Genomic DNA, 25,378 nt, shown 5'->3' on the forward strand with positions numbered 1-25,378 from the left:
TTAATTATTACAGGGATTAATTAATTACAGGGATAGAGCATTGCCTAAATGTCAAATTGCCAAAATGAGTAAAATACTTGAGAGGTTGTTGAACTGACGATCATGCTGAAATGACAGTTCTAATACACGTACCTCTTTTGTGTGTGTGTGTGTGTGTGTGTGTGTGTGTTTAGCGTCAGGAGCTGCGTGAGCTCCGTTTGCTGCAGAAGGAGGAACATCGTGCTCTGGCTGTTCTCAATGCCAAGCTGGAGGCTCAGAGAGAGCAGATGCAGAGACGCTTTGACCAGGAGATGATGTGAGTCTCTCTCTCTCTCTCTCTCTCTATCTATATCTATTCTCTCTCTCTCTCTCTCTCTCTCTCTCTCTCTCTCTCTCTCTCTCTCTCTCTCTCTCTCTCTCTCTCTCTCTCTCTCTCTCTCTCTCTCTCTCTCTCTCTCTCTCTCTCTCTTCTCTCTCTCTCCTCTCTCTCTCGTGATAGATGTGAATGAATACACCAACATTTTGGTGCATAAGCTCCTTGATCAATGAAGATTGGTAGCTATTTAACCTCTGTATCTAGTATAGTTGCTAATGCTTTAGCACACTGTGTATCTCGGTAGACTTTGCTTTATGTCAAATGAATGTTGCTGAATACACCAAAGAGAAACTGCAAGTAATCTTCTCATTGCACAACAGTAAGAAAAAAAAACAATATTTTCCTTTAAGTTGCCTTTAAGAAATAATTGGTACTTTAATTTAATTTCCTGCTAGAGGAAAAGTGCTAGGCCTCTTAACTCCTATCGTTACACATGTCATATCTCTATCTTCCTGTCTATATATACACACACACACACACACACAACACGCGTGCACAGAGAGAACAATCTGCTGAGTTTACTTGTGCTCTGACAGATAAACAATCCGTTTTCCACGGGTCACTCTAGAGGATAAGAAGTTTAAGGTGATGCCTGTATGTCATGTTGTGCCTTCATGAACAAAAGGGGGATATCCTCTCCAGAGCCTCCCTCCTGTTATTATCAAGCCCCATATGTTCGCCTTTCTTGACTTTTTCATGTTGACTTTGCTCTTCTCTATCTACTTTGTATAGTCTGGTAGGAAGGAATGTGGACATTATCAGTTTAATTAGTTTTCATAGTTCTACTGCTGAAATCAGGCTTGAGACTTGATCCTTTGAGCATGCAGAATAGGACTGCATTATATAGCGTATTGTCATTGTTGTCTTTATGTATATGCCAATTGGTGCGACACTTTTATTCAAAGCACCTTACAGTACCATGAATTTGATTCTTTCATTTTCTCCTTGAGTTGAAGGACTATTTCCTTGACTTTTCTTATGGTCTTAAAACAAATAACTCTGTGTTTTTTCATATATGTACACATTTCTTAAACTTACAGTCTTTGTATATTAAGATTTGAAAACTCAACTGAATACTTAAAACAGGCACATGGTTCACCTTCTGAAGGATTCATGTATGATCAAACCAAAGGAAAAGTAACCAGAAGAGGGGGAAAATGATTGAGCAGAAAAGAAGCCCCACTCTTTGTGTGTCTCTCTGAATGTGTGTGTGTGTTTGTTTCACCCTCTGGTCCCTCCCAGGCCAAGAAGAAGTACTATGATGTGGAGCTGGAGAGCCTGGAGAAGCACCAGAAGCAGACCATAGAGAAGATGGAGACAGACACGCCTTTAAACTCAAAGACGAGTCCAAACGCATCCGAGCAGAGCAGGAGCGCGAGCTCCATAAGTTCCAGGATCAGATGAAACACAAGAAAAAGAGGCATGTGCACAAGTTATTAGGTCCACCTCGCTCTCCTGACCAGTTGAACCTTCTTGATTTCATCTGTTCAATCCAATTAAATCATAAGGAGAGCATGCAGCTGAAGGGAAGAAAATGGGTCACAGAATATTTTTTTAGCCTTGAAAAACTGAGACCTGGATTGCACAAAAGATGGTGGTTGTAATATTTTGTCTGTCCATCTTCACATAGTTTGCTTGCTTAGCTGTCTTTTGTTCTTATTCTATGACAAAACTTCCTGAATATAGCTACAACGGTCACTCTCTTGTTTCTTTAGGTGAAACAATCTGTTGACAGGCTGCCCAGAAATGAGCGTAAAGAATCCATGAAGCAAAGCATGAACACCTTCCAGCAGATGAAGTTAAATGAGGTAAGGTTGAAATAAATTAAGGGAGATTGGTACTCTCAAGTGGGACTCTCAAGGTCTATAAAATGTCATACATTCTTAACTCAACCTATGAACCACTGGAGAATAGATTCCATTTTCAGATTTTCTTTTTATTAACACATACAGTACAACTTTATTAAGATTTAAAGGAAAAGTAAGTTCTCCTTATCTTGCTCTTCCTCCAGTGGGATAAAGCTTTTTTTAAAAGAATATTGGTTTCATATATTTTAAGTACTGAGGCATCCATAGTTTCACTTACCAGCCACTTCTGAAAAGTGATCATATCACCGGCAACAGCAAACATTTTTTGTTCTCTTCTTTTGAAGAATATTCTGTTACTACTTCACCCAGTTTTTGAGTATTTGACTCATTATTTGATTCAACAGTGTCTTATCTCTATTTCATCCATTCCTGCCCTCCATACTTACATGTTCTTCTTCTTCTCCTTTCTGTGGTTTAGGAGCAGAACTTCTTGGCCGCCCAGAAGAACCACCTGGACACGACGCTGAAGAGAATCATCTCGGACAACAAGAGGGAGATCTCAGAGACGGAGAGGGAATGCCTCAACAAGAAGCAACATCTAATCAGAGGTACAATAAGTGTTCGATAGAGGGTTCAGTCTCAAACCAAACACCCAAGTGACCACTCCGCTTAAAGGCTCTTTGAGACACTGTGCACCCGGACATCCAAATGTCTGAACTCCTATGTTCTACTATTTAAACTCCAATGTTTTACCATGTACTGAATGGTTTGCTAGATTACAGTGTGGAGATGTTTCTAGCTAAGGGACAATCAGATGGCCATTTGTTACAGAGGGCTAATAAAGGGTGCGGTGAATCACTGAGCCACTTGGCAACTCGGCTTTGAAAGAGTCTTCTAGTTCCTATCCAGTGATCAGAACGCATAGATCGAATTATCAGCTGTGCAAGTGGGCAGAAGTGTTCGGTTGGTAGATGCCATGGTTGGGTTTGTTTCATACTGTGACTCTGTGCAAGCAATCCTTTTTTGGCAGGAATTTCAGACACGCAACTTCCAATAATTTGTAACAGGACTATTTGATTTTCCTGAGATTTTTCATTACGTTTTGTGTTCTGTGTACTAACATATTCATATTCATATGTCATATTTCAACACATATCTGTGTTGAAATAGCGCGCTTTGCTTTAAAGACGATTCTCCTCTCAATTCATCTCCCTGCTTCCATTAGAGCGAGAAGCAACGATTTGGGACATGGAGGAGAAGAACCTTTATGAGAGACACCAGCTGATGAAGCAGCAGCTGAAAGACCAGTACTTCCTCCAGAGGCACCAGCTGCTCAAGAAACATGAGAAGGTAACCCAGTGGACTGCAACTCCCAAGCCCCCTCGCCGCAATAAGTTTTAAATAAATGCTCCACATCCATAAAACATGTTTGTTCTTGGCATGTAAATTATCTTGATCACATGTCGGTTAACTCTTAGGGATTCAGGCTCAAGGGGTTTTCCAGGTTTCACCCCATCAATACATGGACCAGGTGCATCCATATCTGTTAATCATGCATGTTAGATTTCATACTGTAGTTTTGGTTCAATACTTTCAAAGACGTAGGCTATTAAAGCACACACACTGTAAGTCACACCTCTGTATGACCTTATGTGTTCATACACTATCAGTCAAAAGTTTGGACATTCGCATTTTTCTTTATTTTTACTATTTTCCACATTTTAGAATAATAGTAAAGACATCAAAACTATGAAATAACACAAATGGAATTATGCAGTGACCAAAAAAGTGTTAAACAAATCTATCTTATATTTTAGATTATTTAAAGTAGCCACCTTGATTGTCTAAGAAACACATTTCAAGCATTTAAGCATAAGCCTTTAGATCAAAATGGCTTTAAGATAATGAAAAACATAGTGCATTCAATCAGATGTGTCCAAACTTTTGACTGGTAGTGGATACTTGATTGCTTTGAAGAACAAAGATGGTGATATTATGTCTATTTGTGTCATTACAGGAACAGGAGCAGATGCAGTGCTATAACCAGCGTATGATTGAGATCCTGAAGGCTCGGCAGCAGCAGGAGAAAGGTCGGCTGCCCAAGATCCAGCGCAGTGAAGCCAAGACCCGCATGGCCATGTTCAAGAAGAGCCTCCGCATCAACTCAACCGGCAGCAACTCCGAGGACCGAGAGAAGATCAAACAGGTACAGGGAGAGGGTGTTAAGATATGGAGTTACATATATCACTGTTGTCATGTGAAAACCTTGTCACTCCAGTTTTGGTGATTTTCATGTTTTAACTTCAGCTGAAGGATTACGCTTTGCTCCATGGGTTGAGAAAATTCTATGACCCCTGGGCTTTTGAAACCATTTGAAACCCCATTGGATGAACTCAAAGGAAGGAAATAGACAAAGCTTGTCCGCCTTCATCATCTGTGGGCTGAGGCTGATGTAAACATAGTGTTGCTAATATTTTTCTAACTTTTATTACCAAATTAAACATGTTAAAATTCTAAGATGCATTAAGTGAATAAATATGTTTTCTTGGGTATTTGCTTGCTGTTATGCGCTATCCCCTACCCCTTTTCTCTCTCCCTCCTTTTTCTTCACCTGCAAACCATGAATGTTTTCTAAATTAATTCTTCCTCAAGTTAAACCATTAGGGAATCGACAAAATTCCCACAGAACTGATATCAAAACTGGTTGTTGGATGCCAGAAATCATTGACATCTGAATTGGGCTTCTGCATGAAAGCTCACCCTGGATTATGGCACAAAAAATTCCACCATCAAATCCCATGTATTGGTAAATATCAGGCTACATTCTTGTGTTTAAAGTCTTTTTCTCTCCCTCCCTCCCTCCAGTTTTCTCAGCAGGAGGACAAGCGGCAGAAGGCAGAGCGGATGCACCAGCAGCAGAAACATGAGAACCAGATGAGAGAGATGATCGGTCAGTGTGAAGCCAACGTCCGAGAGCTGCAGCAGCTACAGGTGACGTTGTTTCTCTCTGCCCCTGTATAAAAAAAACATGGACTGAGATTTTCATACATCGTCTATTGACAGCTGTCAGAATTGTATCACAAAGGTTCCTTGCCTCACTGCCATATGTAATCTGGCACAGTCCATGTGATTGAAGATGAATCCATATTTTTATAGAGTTTCTCTTTTAGTGGTGATGTTTGTGCTCACGTCTTCAGGACAACACACAATACAAATGCAGTGAATGCCCTGAAGTTGCTAACAGGACTTTGTTGTGTGCTTCAGAATGAGAAATGCCACCTGCTGATTGAGAATGAGACTCAGAGGCTCAAGTACTTGGATGAGCAACACAACCAGCAGCTGAGGGACTGGAGGGATCAGCTGAAACCCAGAAAGAAGGTACATGTTTCCTGTTGGGATGGTAGAATATAAAGTTTCATTATTATACATTATCACACATTTCACTCTATTTCAGCAATCTGCATGGGTATCGAATGCTTGCTATATTCAAGCTCCACAGACAGACAAACAGATTAAAAGAATTGTAGTTATTTTATGCACAACAAATGAAAGGACAGCCTATAATTAACTTCACTTTTACCATTTTCCAAATTCATATCGATGATTTTGACAAAAATACCAGCTCAGTGTCCTTGCTCTTTCTACTAGCCCGGAGAAATTATTATTATTAGCTCAGTGTATGTAGTCAAGCTTAACAAGGCAGGTCAATGCTCTAAAATCGTAAACATGCATACAAATTCACAAGTTTGTGTTGTTGTTCTTTGTTTTTTTTCTTCAAAATTTTTAGAGGACGGTTTATTTTCCGGAGGTGGCAGTGGTACATTTGCAAAAAAATTGATACATTTTGTGTTTTGGATGAGGTTAATTCGTAGTACTTAATTTACATTAGCTAGCTTCTTCTGTCATTGAGCTAAACAGATGCCTGCCTGTCTGTTAACGCTGTCACCTCAGCTTTAAGCGTTGTCGCTATGACAACAGCACAGAGTTCCAGTAGGCAGTGAGGAGCCCTTGGATTTTAAGGCGGAATCCCAAAAATACAATACAAGCAACTGAATGTCTGAATGTGAAGCACTGAAATTTCAGTGACACCTTAACTAAATGTAGGTGTAGATTCATGCATGGGACTGGAATCTGCTGCCCAATCTCAGTCTCCTAACTGGGCTACTAGCTGCCAGCCTGGCTCCAGACTGGTTCCTGAATCGTGTCCCTCACACTCTTCAGATTTTGAGAGTCTGGTGTTGCTCTGGTCAACAGCTTGTTCTCGCTCGGAGAAACAACCGAGCCACTCTGCACCTTTGTGGGCGGGACTAAAGTTTGAACCGTTCATGCAACAGTATTTCATTGTTGTTTAGGCAGAATAGTATTTGTTGAAACCCAACCCCTTAACCAACATATCGTGTTTGCAAAGACGATGTCTTTGTCAAAATCGACCAACATTCTTGGTGAAGTTAGTAAATACGTCCAGCATCAGTGTCACTGAAAATGATGTCAGAGCGGTGGGATACGACAGTCACTAATGATTGGTTCGGGGAAAATCCCCCCCCCCCCCCCCCCCCCCCCCCCCCCCACACACACACACACAGAAAACTGCTAACAAGGAGGCAATCTCAGGCTGAATAATCGATTGGGAATGAAATGGCCGTTCAGTCTGAATATCAGATTAGGCTGCTGCTCCTTTTTCTGGACTCAGGCGAGTTTAATTTCATGCCCTGACTATATACTATATAGTCTACCTGGTCTACTGACTGGTCTCCAGATGTATGAAGCAGACTGTAGGACAGACCAAGGAACAGAATATAGTAACGTCACAGTGTAGGAATGCAGGTGCCAGTGCTGCTGACACTTAAGATATTCCACCTGCAGTGCGTCACAGAAGCGTCAAAGTGGGAGTGTCAAATGATGCAAGTCTGCAGTCACTCGTTCTTTCGTGCTTACAAAGGCCAGTGAAGTTTCTGTCCCGCAGTGAGACAACTATAACCCCCCCCCCCCCCTCTTCTCCCCCCTCCCCTCGATCACCCCCAGGCCCTTGAAGAGGAGTTGAACCAGAAGAAAAGGGAGCAGGAGGCTTTCTTCAGGATGAGTGAGAACTCGGCATGCCCCAACCCCAGCTCACCCAACAAACTCTCCAAGTTCCTGCCTTATGCCGACTCCTCCACCACATAAAATGGCCCCTGTGACTTTGCACGCCGTCTCCTGGCCACTGTTAGGACCAGCGCACACACACACACACACACACACACACACACACACACACACACCTGGAGGCGTATGATTGCCTGCTGCCTCAGTTTTTATTTGCTTTGCCGGTATTGGCAGCATACTTATCCCTCCTTTAGGTTCCTTTTAATTTTTTTTTTAGGAAATATTTATGTTTTAATTCATGTTTTAAGTTTTTCTTTTGATTACAAGTGTTGTATTATTTGATGGGATTCACAGCTCATCATGCGCTTCAGGTGACTTGATTATATAGCATCTGCTTCCATACAGTGTTTTGATTTCCTTTTTCTGTTATAGTCTGCCTCTTAGAGCTTATCAATGAAACATGAGGCTAACTTGATAAAGTGGCCGTTGGATGGTCTTAAGACACCCAACCATTTATCAATCTTGATGATTAGATATTAGAGGAAAAACACTTTGTTGATTATTTGTTGGTAAGAAGTTGCTTGTTGTCCAAAGACGCCCAGCTAGGGAATTTCTTTTTGCATGAAGCGGAAAATGATTATAACGCTTCGTGAAATGCTGTTGAGCCAGTAACTAAGCACTTTTTCTTTACCCCGAAATGTCATTGCTGTCTTCCAAAGATCATCATAACGAAAAACAAACCCAAACTGATCTAATTCACTGATATATTTTGTGTGTCTGTATGTCTTGGCTCAATGACCTTTTTGTCTACAAGTCAGATGCATGTTGTACATCCAGTTGCCAAATTCTGCTTTTATTTATTTTTACTGTTAAAGGACAAACTAAACTAAAAATCCAGATTAATCACTGTAAATATTAATTTAAACTTTTGCTAATTTTCAACCAGCACCCATGGTTTGAAGGATCTGCATATTATAATTATAAGTTTTATATCTTGTTTGAAATGGGGGAGGAAGTTATATCCAAAGTTATCCAAATGTATTTTTTTTTTTTTAACATTTAAAAATGATTATTTAGGGGTGAGATTTTACCAGACGGGAAGACTAATTGTGTTTCATGTAAAGTGTCTCTATTGTGACATTTGTTTTCAGTTGTATTTTTACTGTAAAATCTCTATCACACTGGATGGGAACTGACCAAGCCAAAGCAAAATACTGTTGTTCTTTGAAGGATGTTAACAAATAGGGGATTTAAATCAGAGTTAAAAAAGATATTAAGTGTATAATTGTTCTGTTTCTATTAAATGCACTGTCTGCTAACCAAAGTGCAATATTATGTCATTGCTTAGCTTTAAGAGGTTTATTTTTTCATCAACTTTGCCTTCCCTTGCACTGAGAAGGGGAAATAATATGAAGGGTTTCATTCCAAAATTATATTTATCCACTTTTAGAAAAAAAAAAAAAAAAGTTGCTTGAAATGTATCACTAAAAATCTAGATTTTTCATCTTCAACACAAGGTATGCAAATGACTTTAATGGCTTTTTCAGCATAATTTAGTAAGAGTAGGTTTTACGTTTTTCAAATAGTGGATCTCATTTTGGAACATAACTCTTCATATGTTCTTTGAGGGAGTGCAACAATTTGGTCTGTTGTAACATACCTGTATATCTTGAATCTTGAACTGAAACTATATTTTGCAGCTGAAGACCTTGTTGCCTTTGAGTGAGATAAAGTGATTTCTAGACCAGTTTGGCCTGCAGAATTACATTGAATCAGGTCAGTAATCAGGTACAGTTTAATCTGATCTCTATCTCTCTCTTTCCTCTCTCTCTCACTCAAAAGTATTTTAATTTGTTGTAAAATTCCTCTTCTTTCTGTTGCCATGTTTAGTGGCTGCATTCATGTCTTCCTCCCTGCCTTAGTTTACATAACATTATTTGTATGGAGGGGTTGTGAGTGTGAATGAAACTGTCCATCAGAAGGAACCACTGTTGTAAATAACTCTTAATAAATACAGATTTTCTAATTACTAAACTATGTGTCAACATAATTTGGTCATCATGATACATTTTCCTGTAAGGTTCTCGATTACACAAATTATTTCAATTTAAACAGGTTATATAGTGAAGACAGCTGATTCTGGATCCCTATAATAGCCCCCTGATTTCCCTTAGTAATTTCTGTCACTTCATTACAAATTGGCAAGAAATAAAAAAGATAAAAATACTTTGTAGCAGTAAACATTTTTCTCTTAAATTTTTGATTAAACTTTCTACATCAATACACACGGTATGACAGTTGAAAAATCAGAAATGTTTATTGACTTAATATGAAAGTAAAGGAAGAGTCAATGTAATGAGAAATACATTGGAAAAAAAAGCAAAGTAAATAGCAGACTACAGTACTGAAGTAATCATACCAACAACCACCCCATACATTTGTCTTGCATTGTAGTGTTCAAATACTGTACTTGCCTGGCTCACCTTTGCCCAATTAAATATATCTGTATATGTACAATTGAATCCACCTGTCTGACTCAATTGTAGGTATATTATCACCTACAGAAAACACATTGTTGTGTTCATAGTGGGTAAGATAACAGAAGTTTGTATGGAAATGGGATGGAAGGTGGTATAACATTATAGCAACTAGGAGCAGAACAGATTGACAGATAAAAAAATGCAATAAATCAGCAAGTTACAACTCCCAGCCTTGTCAGTGACCCTGCCCAAAACCATTAATTACTACCTTTATGTTCATTTGCCACTTTCACCCATGATTCCTTTTGTAAACCTAACACTTAATACAAAGGTGTATACAACAATAATTTCTGGACTACTTGGTATGAAATCAGCAGCCTGTTGTTTCACATACATTTAAATCCACAAGTGTTTTTTTTTTCCCCAAGCAGTGACAGATTTGTCTCTTGGCAGACAAAACACAACTCTCTTTCTCTTTCCCCCAACAAGCGATTTCCATAAAGCAACCAACCAAATTCCTTCTTGTCCCTTCCTCTTTCTAATCATCACCCCCATCACTATAGAATAAAAAAGACATAGCAGATGGACCATCAGAGAAAAGTGACAACAGTTATGATATGACTCTCATTACTGTACAATAAAAACTATTTTGCTATGATGACCCTGCTTGAGACCAGTCAAGCATTAATGTAAAACATTATTTTTATACAATGGTCATATTTCGCTGTGTTATCCGAGCACCAAAATTCGGTTTGTAAAGAACAGACTGTACACTTACAATACTGTGAATCATTGCACAAATCACTGTAGTAGAGTATGTAGGCAAATGTGCTTGGCAAATAAAGACGATTCTGGTTCTTTTTGGGTGTGTGATAACTTCAAGATGAAGGTAAAAGATATGACAGAAAACATATTTTTCAAGTTCTCATTTTGGATTTTTTTTTACCCTCAACTTTACATTAGTGGATTCTTGTTGCAATTAGTATACAAAACATGACTAGACTAATAAGATGCTCCATGGCATTCTTCCCCTCTCCTCCACCATGTGCAAACCTTAAACCTACCTCATCTGAAATGATTGGAAAAGTGCACATCTGTTAAAAATCACTGCAACATTAATTATGCAGTCTAACAAGAAAACAAAACAAAAAACATTACAATGGCACGAAAACTAATATGCATGTCTCTAGTATAACAGCACTTAAAATCTGCTTGGCAAAGACTTCTCTTGTAGTAATTCAATTTGCACTTGAAAGCCCAGGTGTCCTTACTGAACTCCCCCAGTGAGTTCAGACGCAGTCTTTGTAGAAGGCAAGAATATTTTTTTTGTGTGTGTGTGTCCACTGCTGGGAAAAGACTGGCTGGATTTGAATATTCATCTGGCGTAGGCTTTTCTTCCAGAGGCAATACATTGTCGGGAACAAGTCTATTGATTTTTCCTAAAAACATTTTGAGAATCAACAGGGACAACCACTAGAACTGCATATATCTAAGCATCGAAGCACTTTGCATATTATATTGAGGCACCGTATCATAGAAGGCAAGGGCGTAGATACATGAACTGCTGTTCTAGGCTTGAATACGTAGTTGTAAAAGTGACACAGGCTTTGAGTAACATATGGCACAAAAATGTGAACAGAAGCAAACAATTGGTTTACCTAAGATTTGATGTAATATCTGGATAAAACGAAAAACAAGTAAACATCACAAAACCCAACAAAATAATGTGTTATTGCTGGTTCAGTTTAGCTAGAATACAATTATAAAAAATTAAATGTAACAAAAATGTGAAAAAAGGGTACCTATAAATAAAAAAAAAAAGGCTAATTAAATACAAAATAGTGATATTCTGTTTTTTTAAATCCTTAGTTTATTTTTTTTTATTAAAAAAGGGCCATGGATTTGAGAGGACATTCAGTACCTAAGGTTTCTTGCTCAGGTAATTCGAGGGGATCCAGCTCTCGTTTTCTTCTCCTACATTTTTACAGAACCACCAGCCACTGCTGTTTTTTTCCAGCACCTCGAACACTGTACCCACCTTGAAGCCGGACGTTTGTTCATCGCCTTCAAAGTCCGCCACAGCTAGGTACAGCTCATCCTTACTGGGCTCCTTGAGTAAAGGGGGGAGCTTGTCCTTGGGCGGGCCCGGCTTCTCGCTCTTCAGCTGGGGCTTGGGAGGAACCGGGACTTTATTGGCCTTGGGCTCCTCTTTCTCCTTGTCTTTAGGAGGCGGCAGAGCGAATGCTTTGGGTTTAGGGGGAGGGGGTCTGCTGAGTTGGGGCGGTCCGGGCCTGGTGACGTCCTGGGCTTCTTTTAGAGCAGATGGCGGTTTGATCTCGGTCGGGCTGGATGGGTCGGTCTTCTTGGGAGGAGGGGGTCTCCTTGGAACCATGGAGGGGGGTCGCTGGGGGACTTCTCTGTGGGGAGGCACTGCTGGTTTTGCAGGGGTGGATGAGCTCTCCTGGCTATGACCGTTGAGTTGTTTTGGGGGGAACCTTGGCTCATCAGAGGGCTTGCCGTTGTTGAGAGCAGGGATATTGATGGGGGGAGAGCTGGGAGGTGGACTGGGGTGGGGGCTGTTTGGTGCCGCTGAGGTGTCATTCTGATGGTTCACTTCTGCCGATCCAGAGCCAAGATCCGCAGGTTTTGAAGGCCTCAGCTTGCTCCTCAGGTTGGTGATATCTAGTTTGTTCTCTGCAGGGGGATCTGGTTTGGCAGCTGGGACAGGTTTGGGCCGGATCATTGGTTTGGGTTTCATAAACACTGCTGGGCCTGCTGCCTCTGGTTTCTCCTCGTGGACGTCTGGTTTAGGTTTTGGTGGCTGTTTAGGTACGGGTTTCAGATTAAACTTCTTCACCTCCTTGGCAGAGATCTTGTGGCCACACTCAAGCCCCATCTCATTCCTAAGGTGCAGGGCCTTGCTCTTGTCCTCTTTCTTGGGCTCTGGCGGTTTCTCTGGTTTGAAGGGGGGTGCCTTGGGGGTTACCAGGGGCATGATGACCCCAGGGGCTGGTGGTTTGGGCGGCAAAGGTTTGGAAAGATCAGACCTGGGCTTCTCCGCTACCTCCAATTCAAAGCTCTTATTAATGGACTCCCTACGAGGCGGCAGAGCTGGTTTCTCCTCCGCTGGAGGGGCGGCTGGAGCTGGAGGTAAAGGCCCGGAGAAGGTGGAGGCCCCCTTGCTAGCGCTGGACTTCCAGTCTCTCAGCTTGGGCCGGGCGCAGGAATCAGACGCTGCGGTTGGCTCATCTGGTAAAGGCTTAGACCAGCTGTCATCTGTGCCCGGGATGCTTGAAGAACCGCCACCATCTTCCAGCCTCAGCTTCTCCATCTCATTGGGCAGAGGGGCCAGGAAATTAGGTCGCACGGCGTTGCTGGTCTTCTTGTACTTGTCGATAAAGGTGACAGGGGCCCAGCCCTCTTTGTCATCTATCTGGATGTACCACCAACCGCTTGAATTCTTCTCAATCACCTGGTAGGTAAAAGAAATTATCACTTTAAGATTGATCACAATTGAAAAAAACACACTCACACACCTGTGCATTCTCTTTACCTTTTGGCAACAGTCTTCACTAGGGATGGGACGATATGCTGATGTCACGATACAATGACAGATATGCGGTATGGGGTTCACAATACGATGTAATAAATAAAAGTTCAGTGACAACAAAGTATGACTGTGCAGAATTATGTTTATTTCTGAGCCACAAATCTTTCTAGCAATGGCATTGTAAGCAACAATTTAAAAATGTCACTACAAAGTGTAAATAATATAATTTGGATGGAGAGCGTGTTAAATTGTGATGGGCAAGCTGTCTCATTTGTGATTACTACAGCAGAATAAAATGCAGATAATATTTTTCTGCCCCACAATATGTATTGTCACATTTTTATATTGCGATATATATTGAATTTCAATATATCGTCCCATCTCCATTCTTCACCTTTTTCAAACTGAGTGTGCAAGAAATTTTTTTTTATTTACTTTTTAATTAACTTTTTAATTTTGATGCAATGTTATGAAATGTCTGGAGTCTCACCTCCACTTTAACTCCAGCCTGGAAGCTAATGCCATCGGGGATTGTGGTCTGGAAGTCTGCTATGGTGTAGAACTCTTCCTCAACCTGAGGAGGGATGGGCGGCTTGGGCAGGTTCACACCGCGCGGCTGTGGGATGTGAGAGGGACACAGACAGATGAAGTGGATGAGAGTGGAGAGAAATGGAGAGATAAAGTGGATGAAGACGGCAGGAAAGGGTAAAGAAGAGCATATATGGCAAAAAACAGGAAAGAAAAAGAAGGGGAAAAGATAGCTAGAGGACAGGAATAGAGAATAAGAGGCAGAAGAAAGGAAAGAGGAGAAGGATGTTGTAGCAGAGGCAGAGAGTAAGGCTAAAGTTCAGCTGAGAGAGGCTCGGCACCGGTGTTATCTCGTGGAAGATAAACGCTTAACGCCAAATCGATACAAACCCCATTGTGTCAAATGGAGATCGTTCTAAGTGGGGGCACTTACAATGGTGAGATCCCTGCGTGGAGGAGGTCTTTGTCTTAATCCCACTTCTGTGGAGGGAAAAGACAAAAGTAATTAAAGGATTTACTCTTGGCATTGTGTTGTACATTTGCAGTGCAGCAGGGCCCAGCCTATCTGCAAAACCTGCATTCTCTACCTACACATTTTACATTTAGGTTTTCATTTCAATTTCCATTTGGAGTTAGTGTTAAATGTGGTGTATGCTGATCGACTGCTGACGAAGACGAGTCTCTTATACAACAACAAATACCACAAATACTAAATACATGACAGCAGGTCTAGAAGTAAAATTTGTCATAACAAATATCTTTTCCAGATATTTTGTTCAATTCCAAAACAAAGATTCCATCTCCTGACCTGGAAATTATAAAATTCATTCACACTGTTCCAGACATTGTAGACTAGTGTAGGAACCCTGGCATTATTTATTCATACATTCATAGATTGATAGCTTTGAAATACAAAGTGTCACAGCAGTGACAGTGAGCAGTTAAATGTATTTGATTTATCACACGCTGAGACCGTCGTTTAATACACTTACTGCGTTTGTTGTTGTCAGAGAAAGGCGAGAGCTTGTTTTCTTTCTGGCCGTTGTCTCGGTTCTCTTTGGCCGCATTGTTCTGCTTGGAGAACCCGTCTAGGTCGTTTGCACTGGCGTGGGCAGCGCCGCCTGCTGACTGTTTCTGGGCCTGGATGTCCGCCTTCTTCAGGTAGGAGGCTGGGGCCCAGCCCTCACGGCCCTGGTACCTGAGAGCAGGAGACATGTACACTCAATGACTTCAGCTGACAGATACAATACTGAACAAAGGCATGGTCGTATGCTGACTAGGTAGAATTGCTGACAGTCAATCTATACAATCAGATTTAAGTCAGTTTTCTACATTATAATGTAAGGTATCTGTAATGCCAAATACATTTTCAAGAAGCTCCAGTACATTCTGATAGTCACTCATACTAAATTGTTTTAAAGTATGCAACCTATACTTACAGACTTGACAACACTTGTCTCTTTAGTAAATATTGCTGTGTATATTTTTGATATTAAAAGTAGGCTACTGAACTGGCCATCTGCTATTGGCTGGTCATTGGGGTCAGGTGATGTCACCATCTGTTGTGCTCTATAGAAGGTGACATCACCTGGCACAAAAGACCAGCCAATAGCAGATGGCCAGTTCAGTAGCAGAATTTTCACCATTAGATGTCAGACTTCACACAGATTTAGGTTTGGGGTTTAGTTACTCTTTAACATTGTCAGAGAAGTGTCCCAGAATAAGGGAAATGAAAGTGATGTTGTTGATCTTTCTCACTTACCTGATCTTCCACCAGCCCTCCAGGTTCTTCTGGATCACCTCCACAATCATGCCTCTCTCCAGGTCGATCTCATCCTGGTCCCTGGCTGAGTATGGGTAGATCACCGAATACTTCTCCTCTGAGGCAGGAAAAAGGCAATGTTGTTTAATATAAGAAGATAACATCCGTTTTGAAGATTATAGTATAGGTTCACAAACAGGGGAGCACAAATAATGCTGATGTAGGGAATAGTGTGGGAGACAAAGCACACAATGGCACAGTCACAGTTACAGGGTCTTGCAGCTTTTCAAGGCAATTCAATTCTATCTATAAGAGCTTTTAAGAGGTTCGAAATCTCTCCTACAACACTGACTGTCTCTCTGTATGATCTAGGGTAAGATAGTTTCCCAATACAAAAGTGTATTGGTTTTTACAAGGTTTGAGCATCATCTTGTGGAGTGAGAAGATGTGAGATAAACACACAGAAAACACACATACATCCTCCACAAATATCCATCACAAACAGGACAAACTTAGAACTGTGATAGAAATGCAGTCATAACTATCAAAGTCATGATCTGATAGATTATGTATTAAGACTATGTGAGAAAGATTCTATGAACTACTGATTCTATGTGATTTGCTAATGGTCTATCAATTATTTTATAAATGCTGGTTAACTGAAGTCATAAGTACTATAGATTATTTTTCTTGACATGCAACATAAAAACAAAGTCCACTCTGCATGCAAGGGTTTAATTTACATGCTCGGATCTCTCATGCAACATACATGCACACATACACATAGACAAACATGCACACAGATGCACACAGTTGTGCACGTGCACACACACACACACACACACACACACACACACACACACACACACACTTAGAATAGGGGGAGAAGAAAGGCGTGCGCTCCACCTGGCCCAAAGCCTGTGCTGAATAGATCCCCTAACGTTCTGCGGCGACCCACGTGCCTCGGCAGTGACCAGAATCTCCGAGGCACTGACATCACAGTGACATCACAGCACAGTGGGCGGGGCAGGAAGTCAGTAAACAGGAAGTGAACATTAAATATGCCTTTTGATGGATGTATTTATCCTAAAGTTATTTTCAGTATAAACATTTTCAGTATCAGTGGCCCCAGTAGAAATCAGACTTCTTATAGTCTTGGTGCTATGCTCTACCCACTCCAAGTTTGAATATTCTTGAAAAGGTGTGTATTATCTTTTTCTATCATAGTGTTACAGGTGTCATTCCTGCTAGCAAGGACTATAGCTTCCCCTTGGTCCCCTCTCCAGTCTCAAATCCTGAGTCCTGTGCTTGCTACATGGTTTTATGCTCAATCACACATTTCAGTATGTCAAAACAAGTTGTGCTGTGGAGAAAACTGCCATATATTGTATTAGTATGCTTTATTATTTCTGCTGAGTCACTACACAACTTGTTTCCCACAGTTTCCCAGAGCATTGTGCCTGTCTCCACCAGACAAGTCAAGGACATCTGAATCTCACAAGATAGTCCCCCAGCTGTTTCACCCCCCTGTTCCCTCACATACTCCTCATATGTTTCCTGCTTTGCTTCACTAGTCAGAGAACTGCATTGGCCAATGCTGTGTATTTCCCTCCACGCTGCATGTTCATTATAGAGAACACAGAACTGGACGATGGCTGAATCAGTGTGATTTGTTTTATTCTCATCATGTGCAAATTAGCCTTATACTGTATGTCCCTTGGCTGGCACTTCCTACCTGTCAAGTATCTTTTATGATGCAGCCAAAGCAACTATAGGCCAAAACAAAAGCTGCTACAGTATGTCAGCACCAGATGGAGAGAACAGGATGGCTTATCAACTAGCTTGAGCAATAAAAGAAGATTTGGCTATAGATGGAGGGGAGCATTGCTTTAAAAAATGGTCCTGAACCCCAATTTCTTTAACTCCCAAAAATGGTTTGTGGGATATTTTGGGTCGGTCCACATCTGACAGGAATACTAATATGCTTTAATGAACCCAGAGAGAGAAAATTCTCATTTAGGTCCATAGCTGTCAAGATTTTAGAAGACCCTATTAATCACTAATCAGGCTCCCTCTGAGGACATAGAAACAAAAACTCTGAGGTGAAATCTTTTTTTTTTGAGAAATGGGCACCAGCCTCCTGCTAGCATTAAGGTTCAAAGTCAGAAAAATATAGTTATAGTTATCATTTCGTTGTAGTGGGAACACAGACACAGATTTATTTTTATCTTTATAGTTATTTTTCTAGATGTGAATGGGGCTTTAGTCATCAAACTATAACAAGTGTTAATGCAGAATGAAACTGTCAGTCAAAATCGCATGAAAAGTACAGTTTTACTTGCCCTTACTATGACATTTTTCCAAGAGTAAGGAATGACTTGCATGTACAGTAAAAATTGAGAGTAAATTTTCCAAACAGCCTCTCAAAATCCTGAACCTTTCCTTGAAGAAATCTTGGCCCTAAACGATGACACCCAGACGGAGAGAGTTGCGTACCTTCTTCCCCTGGCAGAGAGAAGTCGTCGGGGTCGTCCTGGGCCTCCAGGCAGGTGGCAGGGACCCAGCCCTGGGCGTCGTCTGAGCTCACAAACCACCAGCCTGAGGGAGCACAACACACACACACACACACACACGCACGCACACACACAGTGGCACACCAAGTCCTCTAAGGCTACAGAACGGCATTCAATTTAAGAATTCATGTCAATTCATTATTGTAATGAATAACTGTTATTCCCAGACTGTTATCTGTTCATATTTGTAAACATGAATGATTCTCTCCCAAAGCCACAAATTTGTGACGCAATTAAAGTCTGGAACAGTTCCACAGGCAGCAAATGTGTGACTCAATTTGTGGACAGATTTTACCCTTTAATAATACTAATAATAATAATAATAACTTTATTTGTATAGCACTTTTCTAAAAACAATGTTTACAAAGTGCTTTACATACAATAAAACCCAAAGAGACAGTGATGTAAAGTCGAAAAAATAAATAAATAAATAAATAAAAAAATAGAAATAAAAGGTAACACAAGAGATACACAGATACAACTAGAAAACGGATAACAGTGGGTGCCTAACCACATTAATGCCCAGTCAATACAAGTTGTCCCCTAAAGAGACTGTAATAAATAAGTAAGTAAAAAACAAGTAATAAAACGAGAAACACAATTATTTACCCAGGAGAAATTAATTGAGCTTGGACAATCTTTTCCAGCAATGCCCTGCTGGCTCCTGAACCAGCAATCTTCCAGTCACAAGCCTGCTTTTCTGACCTTTAGGCAATGAGGCCATGAAAGAGTATAAATATTATCTGCCAGACTGGACTTACCTGACTCGTTCTTCTCGATCACCTCCACCACCTGACCCACATGCAGGCTGATCTCAGAGCTTTCCTGCTTCTCGTAGTCTGTAACGGCCACATACTGGTCCAGGAGCAGAGGGTCAGCTGAGGTGGAGTCTCCTGTTATGGGAACACACCAAAGCAAAGGGACATGTAACTCTTTTCTCTCTCTGGTCTTTACTCGGGCAGGCCAAGGATGAAATCTCAATCATATTACACTGCAAAAAACATCCATCTTAATGAGTCATTTAGTCTCATATTCAGCATTCAAATCTTATTTTTCTTAAACCAAGAGATAAATTCTGCCAATGTGGTCAGATAACTCCACCTGTTTCCAATGCAGTTTCACTTCTTTCAGTAATTTTCTAGAAATGAGTGTCACTACTATCAAGTAAATGACACTCGATTTTACAAAAACAATTTGATTTGCATTGGAGACAAGTGAAATTATCTAACCCCATTGGCAGATTGTTTCACTTACTTTAACAAAATTAGGATTTTAGGACTCAATAATGGACTAAATGACTTGTTAAGATGGAGATTTTTTGCAGTGTAGAAAGCCTCCTCTTCTCATCTTCTCTCATTCATTAACAATCCTTTGGAATAGCTGTTAATGTGAGGGATGAAAACAATTTCTATTAACTTGGAATTATAAGGTTCCATCTGGCTTTGAGATATTGAGCTTTTAAAGTTTTAGCAACTCATTGACTGAATGTAATATAACCTTTTAAAATGTCATTTATTATACGCACTTAAATGAACTTTTCCAAAAATCCAACTTTAGCCACAGGCTCTTAGAAAAAGCCAAAGACCTATTTGTAGAGCTACATTAAGCGAATAGCTCATTTTTTTATGAAATGTCAAACTAATTCCAAGGTCACAATTTGTTCAACAGCTGCTGAGTAAAAGGAGACAGTGAGAGGAGGCTTATCTAGAGTATGGAGATTCACCCAGGCAAGACACAGACGAGGAGGTGGCAGGTGTGATTGGAGAGATGAAGTGGAAGAAAAGGTGAGCTGATATAAAGGAATGGAGGGAGGAATGAAGGATGGGAGTGACTGGTAGGTGTTAGGAGAGTGTACAGGGTAGGAAATGGCAAAAGACAAAGGTTATGCCAATCATCAACATGGATGTGACTTCCAACACCGAAACAAGACCCACCACCAATGTTAGCACCAAGCCAGCCTGGAAAAAATAATATTTCATAAGCTGAGGGCTCACAATACTAACCAATGCCGCTAATAACTGATAACTAAGGACCACAATTTGCAGGTTTCCCCAGATATTAACAGATTTAAATCAGCTCAGGACATCAGAATTATTTTAAAATGAAATATACCTGCTGGTTGAAACTACATAGCACCCTGACTATTAAATGACCTTTGTGCCTTTGTGCGGAGGGTTGGAGGGGTGAAGGTGGGGACGTTGTGGTCCAGCACAGCATGCAGATCACTGAAGGTGCTGATGGATGCATTTTCCATCAACATGTGACTTCAACACAAGAGCAGAGCGGGATCGATCCAGAGTGGGCAGCAGCACACACTGATCTTGTGATTTTGTGCAACTTTTGTCATCAGATGTGGGTGGAACAGCATCTGAAAAGACTTTTTGTTTTAACCTACTTAGATGCCAGAAGAGTTTGCAGTATGGGACACTATAAGAAGAACTGAAGAGTTCAGAAAACTACAGGGATGTATTTGAAACTAAATGTAGTGTGTCAATCTGAAGTCCACATGCAGTAAATTCTATTTATCTGGCTCTTCAAGCAGGTTAAAATACCATTTGACTTGCCATGGCCATTCTTCAGTGAGCAGCTAGGCAGAGTTGCCTAAACAAGGTTGATTGTTTTCACAAAGGTACAGCCTTTTGCCAGGAAATCTGGAATAGATTTTTGACCCTGTGTCTGGGAGATTGGAGTTTTAGTTATACCAACAATTCTCTGAGGCAGGACTTCTCTGGAGGGGAAAATAATCTCATTGGATTATTAAACCTCAATGGACAGAGTCAAAGAACAATAGAGCAAGTAAGCTAACTTGCAAACTTGGATGACACGGAAAATAAATAAAAAAATATAAATGGTAATGAATCAATTTTTTAATTAATTCATAACCATGCCGTTCACAATCTTGAAAGGTCAGCAGCTCACTATCTTATAGCAAGGAGGTTCTATAGCTATAGGCTAGTATGGCTAGTTTGAACTTGGAAGGTCAGCTAGGCTAACTAGCTAACCTACATAATTTAGTATGGCTAGATTAGAAGTAGCAGGAGCAGGGTTTGTATAGCTACCCTCACTCTTAATCCTTGTCTTTTTCACTGGGTTTCAGCCTACTAACTTTACTCAGACAGAAAACCTTGGTTGTTTGGCTCCACCCATTGAGGTTCAACCAATTAAATTATTTCTGCCTTCAGAGCAGCTCTGCCTCAACTCCAATCTGCCTCACTTTGTTGCTTGCTGCTGGCAACATTGCCAATCTACATGACCCAAGAAATTGCCTATTGTATCCATGGTGCATATGATTCTAATTCAGCTACACAGTAAAACCCTGCCATCATCTTCAGCCCTCTCTACTCTATCCCATCACTCCACACTTGAATGCACCCAAGAAATCCCCCACACTGGTTCTAAAGCTCACCAACTATACTCCACCTTTCCCTACGGTACCAAAGCAAGCCCCAACAGAGCCACATCCCACCTGCCCAGGCCAGGGGAGGAGAGGGGGATCAGGCCGCTAGCAAACCGCGGGGTCACACACACAGCACGGCCAAGCATGACAGTCTGTTACTACCTCGCTTTAGGAAAGTAGTCGCTCTCTCCACAATCCCTGATGGAAAGGAAAATGAATGGAGAAGAAAATTGAAAAAAAATGACATGGATGCAACTTAAGAATGTTAGATGAATGGAGAAGATAGAGAGAATAAGATAACAAGAAACAGTGATACAATGGCAAGATGGTTTCTTTGTTGCCAATAATACTCAACACAAGGCAAAAAGCCGAGACTGTTCAGGGTAGAAAGAAAATTTAAATGCCTATATTTCACAGACCGGTGCGTTTCAGATACAAGTATTTGGCTGTCAAGAACATTGTATATTCAAGAGGGAATCAGGCCTGTGATAGTATTTAAATGAGCTAAATGTTATATTGCAGTGGAATGTCCCTTTAATACAACAGAGAATATGTGCAATACTATGTCACCACTAGATGGCGATAATGTCATGTATTAAAAAATGATATATCATAAATATATTGCAGAGGAATGACAGTATTGCTAATGAAAAGAAGTCAGACCTCGGTCAAATAGCATTTAAATACTTTTTATGGTTTGTTTTAACCTTCTTGTATGGGGTTTGCCATAGAGCTCAATCCAATGATTGCCAAAATTATGAAGTATTTTAAAGTAAATTTAGCATATATTTCTATGGCTGACAACTAATTTGACTTGATTTGATTTGTATCCAAACTGTCCTGATGCTGTAAAGCTCACCCATCGGTAAAATAATTAACTTATTAAACATACCTGAATCTATTTCTCCACTTCACTTAGCCTTTTATTTCAAAAACAAAATAAAATATCACACCATAACAAACACCGTCTTACCCCATATTAATTCCAAATACATAAATAAAGCTGTGTCTTACCTGATTTCTTCTTTCCGATGGGTTCCCTGGAAAACAGAGGAAATAATCACATTACCACCAGGAGATATCAAATAAATTTGCAGAGGTAAAGGAAATGTTCCTGGCCATTATGAATATTTCCAATTGGCTTGAACATGTTTTAGCTATAGTAGGACAATGTGTTGTGTATCAACACTGTACACTTTTCAAATGTTATGATTTGCCTTCATATGTACAGTCACTTCCAAATATTAACTGCACAGCACCTACACTGATTATTCTAGCCAGGCACTTAAACTGATTGCAGTAACATTTACCTTTCTCTGTCAGATGTATTACAATGTTACAGATGCATATGAGAAAGAATAGGGCTCTGTCTCTGTCTTTCTCTCTCCCTCTGTCTCTCTGGATGTCTCTGTCTCTCTCTCTCTTTCTCTCTTTTTCTCTCTCTGTGGCCTGTGTGAACAGGGAGATGCTAGATAGCTGATCTCTGAAATTACGTCTGATGTTAAATTCGATACAGCATCTGCTGTGTCTGGTTTAGCCATTAGCAGGACAAATAGTCCATCACTCCACAGCAGCAGTCAGGAGCTGATTCAATGTCCAGATGCCCAAAAAGTCAATGATGGCTAAAGCTAAGCATTTTGCTTTCTCTTTCTCTCTGTGTGTCTCCCCCTCCTTGCAATCTAAATATCCCCCCCTTGCTTTATAGCCTTTTCTCTTCTTCCTCTTTCCATCTCACATCTTCCACTTCCATCTCCCTTGCTCATTTTCCTTGGCGACTGTTCCTTTCATTTTCCTGCATCAACATGAATGCTCTCAATCACATAAAGCATTGTTCGATTGGCAGAGCTGTTAATTGTCAAGACTCAAGTCACAATAAATCTTTACCCATAAGTGAAGCCATTAACGCACTACTGAAAGAAAACCCTAGGCAGGCCAACCCAAGCAATACGGATGATCTGGACTATTGAAGGGCAGCAATGTGTGTGTGTGTGTGTGTGGGTGTGTGTTAGTTTGGAGCTGAGGTGAAAACAGGGTCAAGCAATGCACCAGACCGAGCCAATGATCTGAAGGCTTGGTCTAACATAATTACTGTATTTTAACCAGTTTAGAGCATTGGATCAAACAAATCACCCCCCCCCCCCCCCTCACGTGTTATTCTGTACCCCGTTACTAAAAAACAATCTCACCACTACTGGGCCGACTTCAATTTCCAACTTTCATGTGAACACTCACATCAAATAATAACAATAATTTGGGTGAGTCATGGTGGCCAGGGAGCTGTTGAATAGGAATACAGAGCATCACCACAGAGAGCAGACAGTTGGGTTTGCGTCAGTCTGGACTGTTGCACAAAAGAGGCAAGATGGGGTGACGTCTACCAAAGCTAGGAGAGGGATAGAGTCACTCCGGGCTTCACTTCTCGGGGGCCTATTAAACTAAAAGCCAGCTGGTTTCTAAATTCGGAGCCAGCCGATGCCATAAACAGGTGCCAAACCACAGAGGTCTCGCAGAATAATGATTTGAGTGAGTAATCGATCCCCCTTCTCATAATCTTCTCTCTCTCTTTCTATCTCTCTGTTGTAGTAGGCTCCTCCCACTCCTCTCCTCTTTGTATACAGGCTCCTCTCCTTTCTTTCCATCTTCTCTCTTCCTTAACTCTCTTACTCTCCTTCCAACCCCTCCTCTTCTCAGCCCCTTTTCCTCTAGTGTCTTCTTATAAAGTCTAATCTCCTTTCCTTCCCTCTCCTCCTCTCCCTCTATCTTCTACTCACTTCTTCGTATATGATCTCCTCTCTTTTCCCTTTTCCACTCTTCTCCTCCCTCCTCCTCACAACACTTCCTCTTTCTACACAGGCTCCTCCCTTTACGTCATCTTCCCTCTCATGCCCTCTCTTTTCCTCTTCCCTTCTTTCTCCACCCTCTTCTTTCCTCTTCCTATAAGAACTCCTTTCCTCTTCCTCGTCCAACTTCTCATTCTCTCCTCCTCCTGAGATGTCCCTCTCTGCGAAGTAGATTTATAGACGGGTGATAAATCTTTTTCCATGGTGGCCGGTGTGTCTGTAGACCAGCCCTGCTGTCAGTCAGCCAACCAACAGGCTGCATTAGCAGAGAGCTGTAATCCAATTTCAATAAAGACAAACCAAGGTCTTTTCTATATTCATCTTCCTCCAGTAAATGGTCCCTCTCTTTCCTCCCTCTCCCACCGCATGCTTGGGGTTTTGTATGAGGACTGAGAAGGTATGTGTCCTTGGCAACCATCTCCGAGGGAGGACAGAAGACTAAGTGTGTGTGTGAGCGAGCGAGCGAGTGAGCGAGAGAGAGAGAGAGAGAGAGAGACCTAGCAGTCAGCAACCATTCATACAGATCATGGCAGACAGGCCTTCAGTTCTTCCAGACATTTTGTGCATTTGTCATCAGACAATTAGGCCCTGGGTGACTATTTTGTAGATTTGTCTGTCTACTCTTGACTGCAATCATAAAACTGGCAAGCAGCCACTGAGGAATGAAAAGTATCCTCACATAATGAGTACACAAGTATTAATTCCTAACTTGGAAAACTCCTTGCTCTTACTTGATTTGTGCATACTGAGTGGTTGGGCAAATGACATTGTGTCAGGAGCGTTGTACTTTGTGTTATAATACAATAACCAACACTTTTGTTGGAAGTCTAGTTCCGAAAAGATTTAGTCCAATTTTTAATGGGTAGTTTGATATTCAATCATAGGATTGCTCTGATAAAAGCTTCAAATGGCATCATAAGATGAGAAGGATTATTATTGAGTCCTTTCTTAAATACTCAAGTGAAGCAAGTGTTTTCATATTCATAACACACTAATAGGATGC

At 40.9% G+C, this 25,378-nt stretch overlaps 2 protein-coding genes across 3 annotated transcripts in view; one reads left to right on the top strand and one right to left on the bottom strand.

The window, feature by feature from the left end:
• Positions 1-173: 173 nt before the first annotated feature.
• Positions 174-7,704, top strand: LOC139647686 (serine/threonine-protein kinase 10-like; the record flags this gene model as incomplete). The annotated part of the gene is given in 10 exon segments (XM_071523631.1): positions 174-299; positions 1,598-1,670; positions 1,673-1,779; positions 2,071-2,163; positions 2,642-2,771; positions 3,389-3,513; positions 4,181-4,369; positions 5,029-5,154; positions 5,428-5,541; positions 7,186-7,704. Coding segments are annotated over 10 exon segments (1,224 nt in total), but the record flags the coding sequence as incomplete, so codon positions are not given.
• A 151-nt stretch (positions 7,705-7,855) lies between these two features.
• The window catches only part of sh3pxd2b (SH3 and PX domains 2B), a 51,964-nt gene continuing 34,441 nt past the window's right edge, over positions 7,856-25,378 (bottom strand). Inside the window, exons 6-14 of one of the 2 annotated variants that reach the window (XM_071523629.1) lie at positions 22,550-22,575; positions 21,698-21,733; positions 18,900-19,031; positions 18,062-18,163; positions 15,566-15,683; positions 14,796-15,001; positions 14,237-14,283; positions 13,766-13,891; positions 7,856-13,197 (exon numbers count right to left, since the gene is read on the bottom strand). In XM_071523629.1, coding sequence (XP_071379730.1) covers positions 11,647-13,197; positions 13,766-13,891; positions 14,237-14,283; positions 14,796-15,001; positions 15,566-15,683; positions 18,062-18,163; positions 18,900-19,031; positions 21,698-21,733; positions 22,550-22,575 — 2,344 coding nt within the window. In that variant the 3' untranslated portion in view covers positions 7,856-11,646. The remainder of the gene's footprint in view (positions 13,198-13,765; positions 13,892-14,236; positions 14,284-14,795; positions 15,002-15,565; positions 15,684-18,061; positions 18,164-18,899; positions 19,032-21,697; positions 21,734-22,549; positions 22,576-25,378) is intronic. The other variant, XM_071523630.1, reaches the window with a different exon arrangement.

The sequence above is a fragment of the Centroberyx affinis genome, unplaced genomic scaffold, assembly GCF_046629955.1.
Source record: "Centroberyx affinis isolate AG114_WGS23_722 - 3 ecotype Tasmania unplaced genomic scaffold, CSIRO-AGI_Caff_v1 ptg001096l_1, whole genome shotgun sequence".
Classification (NCBI taxonomy): Eukaryota; Metazoa; Chordata; class Actinopteri; order Beryciformes; family Berycidae; genus Centroberyx; species Centroberyx affinis.